This window comes from Vespula pensylvanica, chromosome 3 (genome assembly GCF_014466175.1).
Source record: "Vespula pensylvanica isolate Volc-1 chromosome 3, ASM1446617v1, whole genome shotgun sequence".
Classification (NCBI taxonomy): Eukaryota; Metazoa; Arthropoda; class Insecta; order Hymenoptera; family Vespidae; genus Vespula; species Vespula pensylvanica.
The window spans coordinates 1,603,127-1,619,660 of NC_057687.1; the positions used below are offsets into that span (position 1 = coordinate 1,603,127).

At 26.8% G+C, this 16,534-nt stretch overlaps 4 protein-coding genes across 19 annotated transcripts in view; 3 read left to right on the plus strand and 1 right to left on the minus strand.

Moving 5' to 3' along the window:
• LOC122627551 (protein kinase C and casein kinase substrate in neurons protein 1) overlaps nucleotides 1-4,673 on the plus strand; it is a 49,741-nt gene extending 45,068 nt beyond the window's left edge. For 6 of the 7 annotated variants that reach the window (XM_043808725.1, XM_043808729.1, XM_043808730.1 and 3 more), the window contains 5 exons: nucleotides 16-136; nucleotides 1,203-1,313; nucleotides 2,282-2,448; nucleotides 2,562-2,722; nucleotides 2,886-4,673. In XM_043808725.1, the coding sequence (XP_043664660.1) occupies nucleotides 16-136; nucleotides 1,203-1,313; nucleotides 2,282-2,448; nucleotides 2,562-2,722; nucleotides 2,886-2,998 (673 nt within the window). In that variant the 3' untranslated portion in view covers nucleotides 2,999-4,673. The remainder of the gene's footprint in view (nucleotides 1-15; nucleotides 137-1,202; nucleotides 1,314-2,281; nucleotides 2,449-2,561; nucleotides 2,723-2,885) is intronic. The other variant, XM_043808731.1, reaches the window with a different exon arrangement.
• Nucleotides 4,674-5,587: 914 nt separating this feature from the next.
• Nucleotides 5,588-9,876, minus strand: LOC122627612. The gene is made up of 4 exons (XM_043808857.1): nucleotides 9,233-9,876; nucleotides 9,003-9,149; nucleotides 8,616-8,690; nucleotides 5,588-8,499 (listed from the first exon to the last, which is right to left on the minus strand). Exons 1-4 carry the CDS (start codon nucleotides 9,368-9,370, stop codon nucleotides 5,734-5,736), a joined length of 3,126 nt encoding a protein of 1,041 aa, XP_043664792.1. The 5' UTR covers nucleotides 9,371-9,876; the 3' UTR covers nucleotides 5,588-5,733.
• Nucleotides 9,877-10,073: 197 nt separating this feature from the next.
• On the plus strand, nucleotides 10,074-13,105 carry LOC122627613 (peptidyl-prolyl cis-trans isomerase FKBP4). Of its 2 annotated transcripts, none has more exons than XM_043808858.1 (6): nucleotides 10,074-10,228; nucleotides 10,659-10,995; nucleotides 11,094-11,214; nucleotides 11,289-11,536; nucleotides 11,614-12,123; nucleotides 12,600-13,105. In XM_043808858.1, exons 2-6 carry the CDS (start codon nucleotides 10,660-10,662, stop codon nucleotides 12,765-12,767), a joined length of 1,383 nt encoding a protein of 460 aa, XP_043664793.1. In that variant the 5' UTR covers nucleotides 10,074-10,228; nucleotide 10,659; the 3' UTR covers nucleotides 12,768-13,105. The 2 variants fall into 2 exon arrangements, with proteins under 2 accessions (XP_043664793.1, XP_043664794.1); XM_043808859.1 differs by having other exon boundaries at nucleotides 12,589-12,743.
• Nucleotides 13,106-13,536: 431 nt separating this feature from the next.
• LOC122627614 (clathrin light chain) lies at nucleotides 13,537-16,274 on the plus strand. Of its 9 annotated transcripts, none has more exons than XM_043808860.1 (7): nucleotides 13,537-13,681; nucleotides 14,218-14,374; nucleotides 14,571-14,693; nucleotides 14,746-14,850; nucleotides 14,938-15,049; nucleotides 15,385-15,396; nucleotides 15,913-16,274. In XM_043808860.1, the coding sequence occupies exons 2-7, from the start codon at nucleotides 14,224-14,226 to the stop codon at nucleotides 16,091-16,093; spliced, it is 684 nt and encodes a 227-aa protein (XP_043664795.1). In that variant the 5' UTR covers nucleotides 13,537-13,681; nucleotides 14,218-14,223; the 3' UTR covers nucleotides 16,094-16,274. The 9 variants fall into 9 exon arrangements, with proteins under 9 accessions (XP_043664795.1, XP_043664800.1, XP_043664798.1 ...); XM_043808865.1 differs by having other exon boundaries at nucleotides 14,761-14,850; XM_043808863.1 differs by having other exon boundaries at nucleotides 14,574-14,693.
• Nucleotides 16,275-16,534: the final 260 nt, after the last annotated feature.

Genomic DNA, 16,534 nt, shown 5'->3' on the forward strand with positions numbered 1-16,534 from the left:
TTTTTTCTTTCTTAGGCTTCCACAAATATACGAAGAATTCTATCATACTATTAACAATGCGGATCATGAAAAGGATCTTAAATGGTGGTCTAATAATCATGGTGTAAATATGGCTATGAATTGGCCACAATTTGAGGTAATTTATCGATTCTATGTATATAAAAGAGACACTAATGCATGCAAATTTCTGCTCGTAATTGGAAATCTGCCATTAGAGAACGCATAGCCGTAGCGTGGGTTTTATATATCACTCTATTACTCTTCTTTATACATATAATCGTTATGTTATAACTTGTGTCAATTTTTATTACCCATAATCATATATATCTTAACGATGAAGCATTTGTTGACAGGATTTTTTACGATCCATGTCTATTACCTTTTCTATAAATATCTAATGATAAATGTAATAAATTGATCTAAAGTAAAATTTTTCTGGGAAGTAATAGGGCGGAGACGAAAGAAAAATATTGCTCTCAGTAAACGTCTATGACCTTTCATCGTCTAATTTTATGGATGTCGTATAATCGTGTATCAATTTATGTGTCAGCATATGACAGCATTGAATACGCTTTTGTCAAATTTTTTGCAAGCTTAACAAAATGTTTTTATGTCTCTTTTTTTTTTTTTTTTTTTTTTTTCATTTTATTTTATTTTATTTTTTTATTTTTTTTGATATCAAAGTTTTGTTCATTTCGTCTTAATCATCAACCAGCTTACAAAAAAATTTATATATATATAAAGTGTACAGCATATCTCTCTGATACAATACTACAATATTATATAATATTATAATTTATATTATTATGTTAATTATTATCATATAATAATAATATTACATTAATTATTATATCATAATTTATAATATTATATAAAGAAAATATAACGCTCGTTGATGGTTACAAATTTATTATATTTTTTCTTTGTTTTGATTTTTAACTAATATTTGTGTCGTTGAAAGCTTATTCCCTGTTCCTATACAAGCAATTCGTTGACGTCAAAAGGTCAATAACGTTGAGAGAGTAACGTCATGCTTTGAAAAGCTAAATCCCCTTATCCGCCCACTTAAATAAATTTCTCAATCGATTTCTATTTTATCAAATCTCAGCTACGACGAAGATCTTTTAAGCTTAGATAGAAACCCACAAAGACTTTCCGGAATGCATGCATGTGATTGTTTGGGCGTTGCTATTATTATGCAGGACTACACAGAGGAATTCCGTGACATCACCAAGGGTTCGAAGTCAAAGGAGGCACTTCCAGCTGGATCCATCACTCTCATCAATCAGCGACCAGTCGGCGAGGATCTGCATGTAAAGTTTTGTTTAAGTTTACATGAGAACCTATCGTCTTTTTCTTGTTAACTGTCATGAGATGATACTTTATATATCGTGTATCTAGCGTAGAACATGCACATTTAAACCTCGCCTTAACGGAGGAACGATAGCGCGCTCAGAAGCACGAATTCTTTTACAAGTTAAACTTACAAAGCGTGCAAAGCCCGCATACTACAAGCGGTGGATGGCGACGCGGCGCATGAGCTCATTGAAAATAGGCCTTCTTTTTCTATTTTTCATAGCTTCTCGCTCGCTAATTTGATTGATTAAATTTAACTATATAATCTGCTTCACGCTTACTCACCAAGTAACTCTTCTTAAATCGATCACAGGTGCACTTAAGTACAACCTTTAGAACCATTGAAATAGAGGTGATTTTAATATGACAGGTCTACTACCGTACTACTAAGCGTCATCAAGTTCAAGGTATTTCTTTAAATTGGTCAGGGAGTCAGTACTAAAATCATCTCTACGTTGAAATCGTTTACATTTTGCTTTTGTCATAATATGTTTACGATATTGCAAGATTTATTCATTTTCAATTCATATTATCAATTCTCTTATATGTATATACGTATGTTATATTATAGTGTACTTTTGTATATATTATATAACTTTCGATAAGAATTTTTTCTTAAATGCATTTTGTACTACTATTGGGCTGCAATCATATATTCATAACTCCGAGTCATTCTAACATCTTTGTTTCATATTGTACGATGAAATTTTCAAAACAGATATGTATGTAAATATACATTTATCACTAAAAGCTATATGAATGAAATAAGATAATTTGATACATGCTAAATACTTGGTTGTACGCACAAATACACATACACAAGCAAATATGTTTATATATTTTTGAAGGCACAACTACTCTACACAAAAAATGAAAGTAAATATGAGTTTAATTTTTATTTCTTACTATTTCTTCATCAATATAGGAATTCCCACCAGTCAATCATAAATCAAAATCAAAGTCTGCTGGTCGTGTTATATCAACAGATGGACTCCATGGAGATAGTAAAACAGATACTATTAGTTCGAGCAAACAATCTTCTGAAAAAATTAATCACGAAAGTAGCGGAGTTAATAGAAGTTCAACAATCACGTAAGTTAAACGAATTATGTAATATATAGAGTTGTATGTATGCGTTACAACTTCCATAGAAAAAAACTTAATGATTTAATCTGAAAATTATGTTCTTTGTGTTAAATTTTTAGGAATGGTACCAATACAAAGCAGGAGTCAAATCCATTTGAGGAAGAAGAATGGGATGAAGATGGTGGTGAACCATTAGTAGACAGTGGAGAGCCAGGGGTTCCGGTTAAAGCTTTGTATAATTATGAAGGAGCAGAAGCTGATGAACTCAGTTTTAAACAAGGTACATATTGCATATTGCGTCCACAGTTCATTAGTTGCATTAATTTAAGATTCTTAGAATTTCATTACTAATAGCTTTACTAATAATAATAAAATTTCATATAATATATATTTTTTACGAACTGTAAATGAATTCATCGTTGAACATTTCTTATTAATTAAAGGTGATATATTTGAAAAATTGGAAGACGAAGATGAACAGGGATGGTGTAAAGGAAGGAAAGATGGTAGAGTTGGTCTTTATCCTGCAAATTATGTAGAGTTATTATCTCAATAGTTTATGCAAAGTTAAATTTTCTAAGATTCTTTCTTGGTTACTTAACGAGTAAAATTATAAAAAACAAAATCTAGTTATTTTGTTGTTTTCTGTTTTTATTTTTCGATGATGCAATGTCATCAAAAAAGTTTATTTTTGTTAGAAAAAGAAACTTACATTTTTTTTCGTGCATGACACGACGGTTTGCATAAGCTGAAAATTTCACAAAAACTGTGAATACAAAAGCAGTGACGTTGCGTGACTGTTTTTCTGTTTTTATATCAAAGATAGTTCAATGAAATGAGTTCTTTAAAAAGATCTCAGACGAAACATCTCCAATTGCAGTTAATACGTTTTTTTTTTTTTTTTTTAGATAGATAAGTTAGTAAAATTCATTGTTAGTATTAACAATTAAAATGAATAACATGTATGCAAATCTTAGATCTTCGAGTAATGTACAGTCATTCATTTTGTAACACACTATTACTGTTACAATTAAGAATCTTTTGGCTGAAGACAAAAATTTTATTTAATTTATTGTTATTAAAAAAGTACCTTTGAAACCTTACACTTATCTAAATGGTGTCATTGTACATAATAGAATTAAGAGCTTAGTAATATTTGAAGTTATTAGGTAAAATGTCACAGTGTATGCGACAAAGTACATTAGGATACTTTAAAAATATACTTAAATTAAATATATACTATAAATAACAAAAATTCGGGACCCAAGAATATTCTTTTGTTATTCAAATATCATTTAAAAAAAAAAAAAAACAATGATTCTAGCATTGTTCTTAAGAAAAGTATTGGTCATTTTTTCTTGCATAAATTTAAGCATTTTAAATATCGAACGTTTAACACACTATCACTTCCATATACATATATAATATGCTTTGTACATATATAATGTCTTTTTATATAAAAATAATAAGACTAGAATGTTATTTTCAAAGTAAATTAATTTTGTTTCTAAAATACAAATTTTGTATATTCCTTATTAAGAATATACACAATCATGAAAATATATGTCATCTTATTTATGTTTTCATCGAAAAGTTGAAACGTAAGCACAAGTGAAGTGAATTATAGCATGTGTGTCCTACAATGTAAAGTATAAATATATAAGTTATTCAACATTATAAAGAACACATTATTAAAGGACCAATGTGTTATGTACACTTATAATGCAATTTTCCTTAAATCATTATTAGATGTTTATTTTTGAGAGTTGCATTGGAAGATTTTATAAACAAAAAAAAAAAAAAAAAAAAGAAACATAATTTTCCTAAAATATACGAAAGCCATGTATTATAATTTATTATTATAATTACCACATAACAATCTTCAAAATATTTAATACAAGTCGAAAACTGATTTTGACTGAAATATGTATTTTGATTTCTAAAAATATTATTTTACGTGTAATAATCAGATATACGACGTATATTAACAAAAATAAAAATTAAGTATGAATAAATCATGTGTCTCTGTACACAATATTTATGTAAATAAAGTAGAATATAGTAAGGTTTTCAATTCAGCCTATGACTGATTATTGTAATCAATTACTTTTTAATCCTTCAAATCATGTTTTATGAAGAATATCCATAACTTCATAAATTGTTATGTAGAATTTACCTTCTGTATAAAATTTACTATGTATATCTAATAAACGTCCTATGTATAAAATATATACTATATTTTTAATAATACTTTTATTTTAGGGGCGATAATTAAAAGATACAAATAATGCATCATTAACTATATTTGTTTTTCCAAGTTCTTTTACTACATTTTGCAGTATTAATATTCACAATTTATATTAAGTAGCAATTAACAAAATATGACCATATGCAATCCTTTATTTTATTTTTCATTTCTCTTTTAATCATAATTATTTAAAAAATATTTTTAATATTAAATGTAATTATGTAGCACATCCTTAATTCCACGCAATCATATTGTAGGAAAAAATTAGAGTTGTATTTAATATTATATACAAGTAAAATGATTACATTCATTCACATGAATATCAACCAAAAATATTGGTTTTATATATATATTTATATAAAGTTATTTATGTAAAAATGAATCAACATTTTACCATTTATAAACATACACACACATATTTCTTTCAAAAATCAAAATATAAGTTTAATTATACATATATATTTACAGAATATTTGTATTCAGAAAAAATCTATACATACAAATATTAAATTCACAAAATGCAAAGTAGTATATATTTTATCTTAATAGTAAAAATGTATTATAATTTATATTCTAATGTTACTTAAATTCTACATTTTTTAAGTTAATTTACATTCTAAATTTAAACAAACTAGATCCCGATATAAAACTTTTTTAAATCCGAAATATGCATATATATATATATATATATATATATATATATATATATATCTTATAAAACATGTATATGAGGATTAAACGACTATATCAATTATATAATTAATTAATAGATATTTTAAGGAAGATGATTATATGTGTGTGGATGTGTCTGTATATCTAATATATATCATTCTGTTATATTGCATTTTTCTTTAACTTTTTTGCTGTTCATTCATAACATTAACATAATTATTTTTATTAATATCTTTATTATTACATAATCTTATATAAAAAAAAAAAAAAAACTCGAAAATTTTAATTATATGCTGCTATATTAGACAAATATTAATATATATTAATAATTATGAATTAAATTAAAAGTAAAGTTGAAGTGCATATTTACATCAGTGCGTTGCAACATGCTGTTGTAAATCTAAAAGTGTTGGAAATGGTTTCTCGCATAATTGACATACATGTGCATTACCATTATGTACATCCAGATGCTCAGACAATTCTTCTTCAGTCTCAAAAAGATCATCACAGATCATACACTGATATTCGTATGCCTTCATTCCTTGCTTCTCCCATTCTGCTATCGCAGCTTCTTCTTCATGCGCTTGCATATGCATTTCCAATAACATCTCCGAATTAAATATTTCTGCACATTGTACACATTGATAAGATGATTCTTTCGTTTTTTCGTTTTCATTTCCTATTGTAATAAGATTAGGATTGTCGTCTTCATCATCGAAAAGATGTTTTTCTACGTGAATCCCAAGTGCATCCTCAGATTCCATAGAATCACCACAAATTGCACATTGATATTGTTCTTTTCCTATACTTTGTTCATCTTCACTTATATCATCACAATGTTTTTGTAAATGATCTTTGAGTACCTCTTCATCTGTAAAAATTTTATCACATACAAAACAAGTATAAGTTTTTTTAGGTTTTTCCACACTTTTAATTCCATCTAATCTTGCACTTTTAGAAGTTAATATATTTTCTAACGAAGTATTTTCTACTGCTTTTATTTGAGTACCTACGATAGATTTTTTAATTTGATCTTTCACTGAAGTAACAAGTATTGAAGCATTTCGATTACTCGTATCTAACAATTTTTTAGAATCAATTTTTGCTATATTTTCTATATTAAATTCCGATTGATCATGACTTTCTAAATGATGTGCTAATAACTTTTCTGTTCTAAATACAACATTACATACATAACATTTATGTACTTGCTTTATTGAACGACATACATGTGCTTTCACGAATCGAGCCTCCACAATTTCATGACATCTTTTACAACGCATCATTTTATGTTTGTTATGTCGTGGAATAGTATTTTCCACTTTATGTGATTTCATATGTACCTCAATCTCTGAACGATCGTTGAAAGACAGATTACAAATACCACAAATGTGTTTTGCATTTATTGCTGATTCCGCATTCGTTACATTGCCACGATTTTCCACGCTTTTTCGAAATCCAACAGTAGATTTTTTTGCAACAGGTGTTGATGTCAAGATGTTATGTTTCGAATTTTTTTCAACTGACTGCTTACTCCTTACTCCTGATTCCCTTTTAACAGATGATGCGTATACCTTTTGAGTAGATAACTTGTGTGATGTACCTTCTTCTGATCCATTGGAATCCGAGTCCATAGTAGACGTATTATAATCATTGTATTTTTTAGATGGCATTCTTCTTCGTTTATTAGGTAAAATTTCAAGAGAATTATTTGTTGTGTTTATAGGTTTATGCTGATCAAGAACGTGTAAATTATTAATTCTATGACATTTACTTTCCTGAATTAGATCTAAAACTTTTAATACGACTGTAGGTTGAAATTTTTTTGAAATCATTGCTGATTTTACGAATTCTGCTGAAACAGTTTTAGATTGTTGATTAGAAAATTCAAATGATTTAAAGGATGCTTCGATATTTTTTTTTATTGTCTTTTCAATTATACTTTTTAATTTTTGATCTAATGCCTGATAAGAAGAACTATAGAAATTTTGTAATTCATCATTCTTCAAATCGTTGCTATTTATACCAAATAATCTATGTTTCACTTTTTTATCTATAAAGGTAGCTAATTCGAGCTGAACTTGTTTTAAAACTTCTAATTCTGTTCCCTCTACTTCAATGTTCAAACATTTTTCGATTAACCTTTTATCACTTGAATCACTTGTTGCTGGATGAATTCTACGCAATTGTACAGCATCGATAATATCTGTATTTTTTTCTTGACTATTTTCATCCATATTTAAACTCTTGGATTCTTTAGATAAATTATTTAATTGTGTTTTGTTCATATATTCTGGTTCAGTTAACGCCAACGTCGATGTTACAACATACTTTACATCGCCAACTTCTAATTCTGATTTCACTGAATGTGGCAAAAATGTTTTTATATCATTATGCAATTTGATTTTTGTAATAGATTCATCGATAATATCATACTCTGGGATATCAGTAGGAGAATTTTCTTTCTCCATGACACTTTGTAAATATGATTTGTTTTGTTTCATTTCATCTTGCGTACTATCTTGCTTTAATGATATACTTTTATTTTCACTTGACAAAACATCACTATTCATTAATGCTTGAGATCTTCTTCTTTTTACATCAGAATCTGTCTCTATAATTACATTATCACTTTCGTGTTTAATACTATATTTACTACTCATATTAGTTTCTAAATTTTTTAGTGCTTTGGCTAATCGCTTTTGTCTCTCAGCTTCTTTATCTGCATTTGTTTTTGCCCTTGCTTTCTGTACAGGTGATAATTGTGCATCATCGGAGACTATAGAATCAGTGTCTGAGGCGTGTTCTCCTGTTGCTGCTAAAAGAGCTTTTTTTCTAGCTACCCAACGTTTTGTAGAAGCTTTTCTTCTTTCGGTCGTTCTACCTCTTTTACCACTCAAAGATTTAACTCTCATTGGAACTAAAGACGGTTTTATTTGACTATTGCCTTCATTTTCATTCGTTCCTTCAAACTTATTTATATTAATAATGTCATTCGTTTTTTGAGATGAATCTTTCGAAGAAGCAGGATCGTCCTCTGATATGTACATTTCTTTTAGTGTATTCTGATCTGTAATACAATCTACATTTGCAAATTCCAATGGTATCAATGGAGGAACCTCTGATTTTGACTTTTTCTAAAATAATTATAAATTAATAAATATTATTTCAAAGAATATTTTAAAGAATACTTATAAAACTTAATATGCAATTCTTAAAATCTAATAATTGTTTATATTACATAAATCCATACCTTTTCATTAGTATCAGATAAACTGTCTTCACTACTCTGCTGCAACTCTGCAAGTTTTCTTTTAAATTGTGATATCTAAAACATTTTGATTTTAGTTTTTAAATTTGCAATTATCACAATAAATAAGCAATTGAGAAAAAAAGACAATATTTTAAAACAAAAGGCAATATTTAAAAATCGAAGGTAAATTGTCCAAACAAATTTATACAAAATATTTTATTTGAATATCTATAAGATTATAAGGAATCAAATGATTAATGAAAAAACTTGACAAGAGAAAAAACAACAAGTATAATTCGTTCAATGAACTTTTTTAACAGAAACTTGTTACTTACACGTTACTGATAATATACGTTAGCGATATAAATTTAATATTTCCATACGTACCGTATTATCAGATGCTTCTGATACTTCCAAATGATTCAACAATAATTCATTAGATTGTATAAATTGCTCTTTGAATTCACTCCACATATTCAATTTATATAAGCACACATGACAAATAATACTTGATAAACCCTTTTCATCTTTTATCTAAATAAAACATAAAACAATATGATAATTAAAAACTGATGAAAAAAGATTGATAAAATAATGAAAGATTATAAACAACTTACATCAATGGAGGTACACTTGCTAAGATCCTTGATTTGCAATTGTAGCTTATCATTGAATAAATTACTCATACAACCATTTTCGGCAAGACAAATACGACACCTGCTATGAAGATTAGGTAATTTCCGTTTTCTCGGCATTTTTATAACTACGTATGAAAGAACGATATTATATACGTTTGCAGATCAAATGGTATCGAGAAACTTGAAGTATGCAGTGAATACGATGTGGCGGGTGTACAAGCCTTATAGCTTGATATTACTATCGATATAATTCATTTAACCTTACTTCAGGCTTATTATTTCGAAGAATTAAAGCAAACGCATGGCGGTTCTACAAATGTTCTATAAAAAATCTAACCAAAAATAATATTTCATTTTCTCATTATATAATCGGTTTAATTACATAATTGTATTATACGTTTATATTTCTACGTATGCACAGTATACTAATTGATATCTATTCGAGTTGTATTAATCGAAACGATATAGAATATAAAAATATAACACACCGAGTTTTCAAACGATGTCTAACAGGTTTCTCTTTACGAAATATATTTTAGTTATTAAACATATATTAATTAATTTCATAATTTTTAATCATAGAATATATATAATTATGTATTATGTTTGTTGAATAACTTAAATTATAATATAATAAATTCATACACTATACATTCTGAATTTGAATGGAAAACCGATAATTATCGAATTTCTAATTACAAAGTTTACGAGATGGTTAATATATTGATATCGAAAAATAATCGAGAGAGGAGATGAATCGAAATAACGAGAATTATCGATTAAAATTCTCGCAACTAAACTTCGACTTTTATACTTTTCTAGTAAGTTCTATGAGATTTATTCAAACGACGACTGCGGTAACCACGAGCGTGATAGAAGTTATTTTTCTAGAATCATCCAGTGTATGTTGAATGATTTGATCCGTTTAAAAGAATTTATTCGTAATTTTACAATATTTTCTTAATTTAAAACGATGTAAGTACGATTTTATATTATCATGATTTTATTTTATATTATTATATCATATGCGTACTCAAATATATGCAAATTTATTTTGATTTTAATATACATCGTCATTGCCGTTTCATGCACATAAAATATACAGAATACATTTTTTGCAAATCTTTTTATTTAATTTTTATTTATATTTGGTTGTACCTTATATTTCATTCTTTGTCACACACTATAATGATCGACGCTTACAGATATTTAAATGTAATTATTATTGTAAATAATTGAATATAATTAACGATTAATAATTACGTTCGAAAGAAGATACTTAATAATATTATATTTTGAAGTAAATATTGTTAAAACAAGATACATATATTATTTGTTATTAATATTTATTATATTTTAATTTATTTTATATTTGTAATTATTAATATAATATATCTTCTTTTAGCATGGCTGCTGTAGATATTTCTCCTGCGAAAAATGGCGGTATTCTTAAAGAAATCCTTAAAGAAGGAGTTGGTGATGAACTTCCGATAACAGGAGGCAAAGTAACAGTACATTATACGGGAACGTTATTAGACGGAACTAAATTTGACTCTAGCAGAGATCGCAATGAGCCATTCAAATTTAATTTGGGTATGTCAAATGTTATTAAAGCTTGGGATATAGGTGTAGCTACGATGAAAAAAGGTGAAATCGCAATGTTAACGTGCGCTCCCGAGTATGCATATGGAGAAACTGGTAGTCCTCCAAAAATTCAACCTAATACGACTCTTAAGTTCGAGGTAAAGAAAATTTTTTAATATGAAAGTATATAAAAATAAAATATTTATAGTAAGTATAATATATGCAATTAGTTTATAATTTTTATATCGATTATCAGATCGAAATGATTGATTGGTCAGGAGAGGATTTAAGTCCCGATAAAGATGGAAGCATCGAAAGACTTCAAATTACTCCAGGAAAAGATTATGTTACTCCTCGTGATAGATCATTAGTAAACAGTATGTGTGATATTAAAATATTCTATAATATTTACATATCAAAGTAATTAATATATATAATTTTTCTTTTATAGTACATTTGACTGGAATGTACAAGGATGAAGTTTTTGAAGATAGAGATGTACAATTTTGTCTTGGAGAAGGAGAGGATGTAGGAATTATAAAGGGTGTAGAAAAAGCTCTCGAAAGTTTCAAAAGTGGAGAAAAATCTAAACTTAAAATAAAAAGTAAATATGCATTTAAGAAGGAAGGTAAACCTGAATTTAACATTCCACCAAATGCAGATGTGGAGTATATTGTAGAATTAAAAAGCTTTGAAAAGGTAATAATTTTAATAGAATATTATTAAATATTTTCTATTTTAGTTTTTATTCTAATTATATCAAAAATTTAACATAGGCCGTAGAAAGTTGGTCTTTAAATGGATCCCAAAAAATAGAGCAAGCCGAACTTTTGAAAGATAAAGGAACAAATTACTTCAAAGCTGGAAAATACAATCTAGCTATCAAAATGTACAAAAAAGTGTTGGATTTTTTACGCTATGATAAAAACTTTGAAAATGAACTTAAAGCAGAGAGCGACAGTCTTCTTTTATCTACACATTTGAATCTTGCATTATGCTATTTAAAAACTGATCAAAATGTTGAAGCTAAAGATGCATGCTCAGAAGCTTTAAAGTTAGATCCACGAAATGAGAAAGCATATTTTAGAAGAGGACAAGCTTATCTTGCGCTTGCATCACCTGAAATAGCAATTAAAGATTTTGAAGAAGTATTAAAAATAGAACCAAAAAATGTAGCTGCTTCAAAACAAATTATAGTTTGTAATAATCTTATTAAGAAACAACTAGCAAAAGAAAAGAAACTTTATGCAAATATGTTTGATAAATTTGCACAAGAAGACAAGCAGGTTTGTGAAAAATAACAATAGTATATAATATACTACAAATATTTTTTTCGTGTAAGCTTTGTTTTTTTCTGCATAAAATTAAAATTTGCTTTCATTTGTGTCTATCTCAAATATTGCAAAAAATTAAATATTTTAAATCATATTCATTATTCATAAATAACGTATTAAGATCTTGGTAGACATTGCATTTCTTTAAGTTTTAATGTATGATTTTAATTATATTTTCTGTAAAATGAATTTTTAAATATTGATAATGTTATAGTATTTATATTGTTTCAATATTTATGGTTAGTTTTACCATGCAACTTAAATATTAATACCTATGTGTTAATGACAATGAGAATAGAGATTTTTGTGATTTTAATCAAAAAATATAATCACGCATTTGATCAACGAATAATCACGTGTTAATGATTTTGTTATTAATTATTAATTGTTTTGTTACTTTTGACCATAAACTGTTAGTAATGTCGCAGAAGGAAGAGGAGGAGCTGCGACAACAACCCGATGTAATGCGTGGAGCTCTGGGTGAATGGGGACAAGAAGAGAGACCTGGAGGTAGAGATGCAACTGCCTTTGAAAAGGAAAATCCAAATATTCTCATGCTTAATGCTAACGGCACAGGAGAATTTCAAAATATGTAAGCAGTTGCTGCTCCCTCTCTTATTCTGCTGCCAACAACGTTAAATTTTATTATTCGGTATTTTACGGTGCCTTTGAGTAGTACTGGGCATAAAAAAAGTCATGAAGGCTTTTCACGTTACAGCAAATCTCTATAATCAATTTGATACATATAACATATACCTAGTCAATTGTATTTTTCATCATTTTAATAGTTTTATGTTTCAAATGACCATACAGATTTGGAAATATAATTGTGCGTATATTGATTAGGGAAACATTCTGTATCATCCATTTTGAAATGAGTATTGAATTCATTAATAATATTCATTAATAAAATAATGTTGGAAAAAGTATTAAATTATGATATGATTTTCTTTATGATTATCTATCTTAAATATAACATAAGACATTTGGTTTATAATGAAATATATTTTACATTGTTTTAAATTTTAAGAATTTCTTACACATATTGTTCATTATGATGAAGTTACGAATAAACAATATATAAAAACAGAAGTGAAATGATCCTGTTCAGATATTACTTATTATCTTCTATAGAAACACTTTTTAATTATAAATTACAATTCGTTGCTAAGTACGTCGAATGTAATTCGTTTATATAAACAAATTCACATAAGTAAGAAATGACCGTTTGGAAAGTAATTATTCAATTCAAACATAGCCTTAAAGTGTAACAAGAATTCAATTAGCACTTTAAATTTGACTTTAAACCAATCATAAATGTCAATGAAAGTATACAGTCACGCTGATTCGTCTGTTTTCTACTATGAATGGACAATTCAACTGTTATAGAAATTATGCTTTACAGTTAGTAGTCGTGCGCATGTGTATATTGCGCATTGTGGTATTGACGTTGTCAAATTATAATTGACATTTCACAGAAATCTAAAAGGTTAAAAAAAGGGGTGTTAACGTAAGTAGTTCTTAACAATAAAGATTAGTATCTGCTAATATTTCTGAGTCAAAAAACAACATTGAGGGATATTTAAAAAAAATATTTCTTCTATAATTTCAATAATAATATTATAACGAATCATATACTTTCATTTGTAATTATATTAATATTTTTATGTAATTAAGGATATTTGCTTTATTTATAAACATATAATTTTCTTTAATTATCATTAATCTTCATAATTTGTCATGTGCTCAAATCTAACCTGTGATACTAAGCTTTTTATAGATATATATTTTTTATTAACATAAAACATTCAACTTTACAATCATTCCAATGGTTAAATTATCAAATAAGTATATAACGATTATATATATTTATAAAATTAGTTAAATTGTATATAATGTTATAACACAAGATATTAAAATTATTTGATCTATTGAAGACTTCTTTTTATATATACTTCTATTATTTGAAGTTTATAACATAAACACCATTAATATTTCCACGAGAATATAATCTTTATAACGTATAATATATATTCGATCAATTAGGTAATCATGGATGCATTTGGTGACAATTTTGTAAACGACACGGAAGTAGATCCAGCCGCAGAATTTCTAGCAAGAGAACAAGATCAATTAGCAGGATTAGAAGATGAAATTCCTCCTGTCTCTATGGCTATTCCAGCTGCAGCTACTAATGGAGAAGGTAAATAAATAAATATCGTTTTATTTATTATTTATTGATTATAGAATTGACTGATAGCAATTATGAATATTAAATAATATGAAATTGTTCTTGATAATTAAACTATAAATTAATTATATTTTATATTTGACTTCAAAGGTGTTCTGTATATTTAATAATTTTATATGTAGTATATTATAATTAAGTTTATTTTTAGTAGAGGATTTACCTGGAAATTTTGGCAATTTAAAAATTGGTCCAGGTAGTGATGTCGAAGGTAGCTTCGAAATCATAGACACGATTGGACAGCCCACTGAATCTCAAACACTACCTGCTCTAGGTAAAATATATACTCATAAGAATTTGATAAAAATATAATAATTTAACAAAAGAAAACCTACTTGTAGATACGGTAGCATCAGCACCACCAGTAAAAGAAGAACCAGAAAAGATACGAAAGTGGAGAGAAGAACAGAAAACACGTCTCGAAGAAAAAGGTATGTGTAATAATTAGATTAAACTATGATTTAACTATAGTTACGTGCTACATATTTCATTCATCTTAAAAATTATACATTTGTTAGATGCTGAAGAAGAAAAGAAGAAAGAAGAATGGAGAGAAGCTGCAAAGAAAGAATTAGAAGAATGGTATAAACATCATGCAGAGGCAATTAGCAAAACCAAAACAACTAACAGGTAATTTTTATATTTTTATATATCTGATATATATTCTGTAGTTGAAATCTAACATTTATAAGTAATTACAGACACTAAAAAAATTCCTCTTAATATAAATTACTTATGTTTTCATCAAATGACTTTAACTTTATATTAATGCAAAACAGAACTACAGGTATATAACTTAAATGTTGTAATAATATTGTTCTTACTCGTTGATGCAATCAGTTACTATATTTTTAATTACATTTATTTATAGTAGTTCAATATTATCATATACTTAATTTTAGGCTATCTGAATAAGTATGATATATAGATATATACATACATTATTTTTTTATTCTGCTTCTTAGGGAATCAGCCAAGTAAGTTACAATCTGTTTAATTGCATGTATATAATAGCATTATTGATTGCATATAGTTGTAATGCATATTGCATTAAATTGCTATACAACGTGGCTTTGCTTAGGCAGGTATAGAAAATTTTTAAGTATTAGATATATTAAAAATAATAGATAATAATAAATATATAAATAAAATTCTAGGAAGCTAAAACTTTTTTGTAATATTACAAAGAATGTACTGTATATCATATATTTACATGTAATGCACAAATCTGCCAATATAGTTTATTATCTTTTTTAATGTTAAAATTTATTATAATTGATACACGTTTACTAAAAAATTTGTAATAGCCTTTTTAAGTGCATGTATACTGGCACCCACTTTATAAAAGATAAAAATAATGCCTGCACATAAATAAAATGGACAATGAATTATGCTTGAATTGTATATAAAAAGAATAGGAATTAATGAATATTCTTATAAAATAGATGATATATGATTAGATATTATAAATAATTTGGCGTTCTTATTAATAGGAATGCAGAGAAGCAATTCGTTGCAGAAGCTGACGAAGTGGAGCCTGGTACAGAATGGGAACGTATCGCGAAGCTATGTGATTTCAATCCTAAATCATCTCGTACTTCCAAAGATGTATCTCGAATGCGCTCAATTATTTTGCAATTAAAGCAGACACCACCTGCTCCTGTTAACGTTTGATAGAATCGAAAGCTCTTACCTTACAAATTATAGGTATTATGAAAAACAACATTAATAATAAATAATGAGGAAAGATGTATGCAGATTCCGATCATATTATCAAAACAATAAGTTGGAAGTGTTCTGTTAATAAAAGATGTACTATTATTGTGAATAAAAGTTATTAATGATAAGTAAAAAATGCTAAATGAAAAAATATTTTCATAAACTTATATTAAAAGTAATTATAAACTCAAATTTCTTTTGTTTTAACTCAATTATCATTTACTTTGAAAGTAAGTATACATTTGAAAATAATCATTTACTTAATAAAAATGATGTCATAAATCATTACCTACCATATTTTATGTTAATAATTTATTAGTTACCTTGAGATTATTGTTCATAGAACTAATCACAGAAATTATTTTATTTATTAATATTTCTTTGGTTCAAAAAAAT

Coding starts and splice junctions, on each gene's coding strand:
- LOC122627612 (XM_043808857.1), bottom strand. CDS start 9,370: ATGCCGAGAAAACGGAAATTACCTAATCTTCATAGCAGGTGTCGTATT. Junction 8,691..9,002: donor CAGAAGCATCTGATAATACG/GTACGTATGGAA, acceptor AAAATGTTTTAG/ATATCACAATTTAAAAGAAA. Junction 8,500..8,615: donor TATCTGATACTAATGAAAAG/GTATGGATTTAT, acceptor TAATTATTTTAG/AAAAAGTCAAAATCAGAGGT.
- LOC122627613 (XM_043808858.1), top strand. CDS start 10,660: ATGGCTGCTGTAGATATTTCTCCTGCGAAAAATGGCGGTATTCTTAAA. Junction 11,537..11,613: donor AATTAAAAAGCTTTGAAAAG/GTAATAATTTTA, acceptor AATTTAACATAG/GCCGTAGAAAGTTGGTCTTT. Junction 12,124..12,599: donor TTGCACAAGAAGACAAGCAG/GTTTGTGAAAAA, acceptor GTAATGTCGCAG/AAGGAAGAGGAGGAGCTGCG.
- LOC122627614 (XM_043808860.1), top strand. CDS start 14,224: ATGGATGCATTTGGTGACAATTTTGTAAACGACACGGAAGTAGATCCA. Junction 14,375..14,570: donor TGCAGCTACTAATGGAGAAG/GTAAATAAATAA, acceptor GTTTATTTTTAG/TAGAGGATTTACCTGGAAAT. Junction 14,851..14,937: donor AACACGTCTCGAAGAAAAAG/GTATGTGTAATA, acceptor TACATTTGTTAG/ATGCTGAAGAAGAAAAGAAG.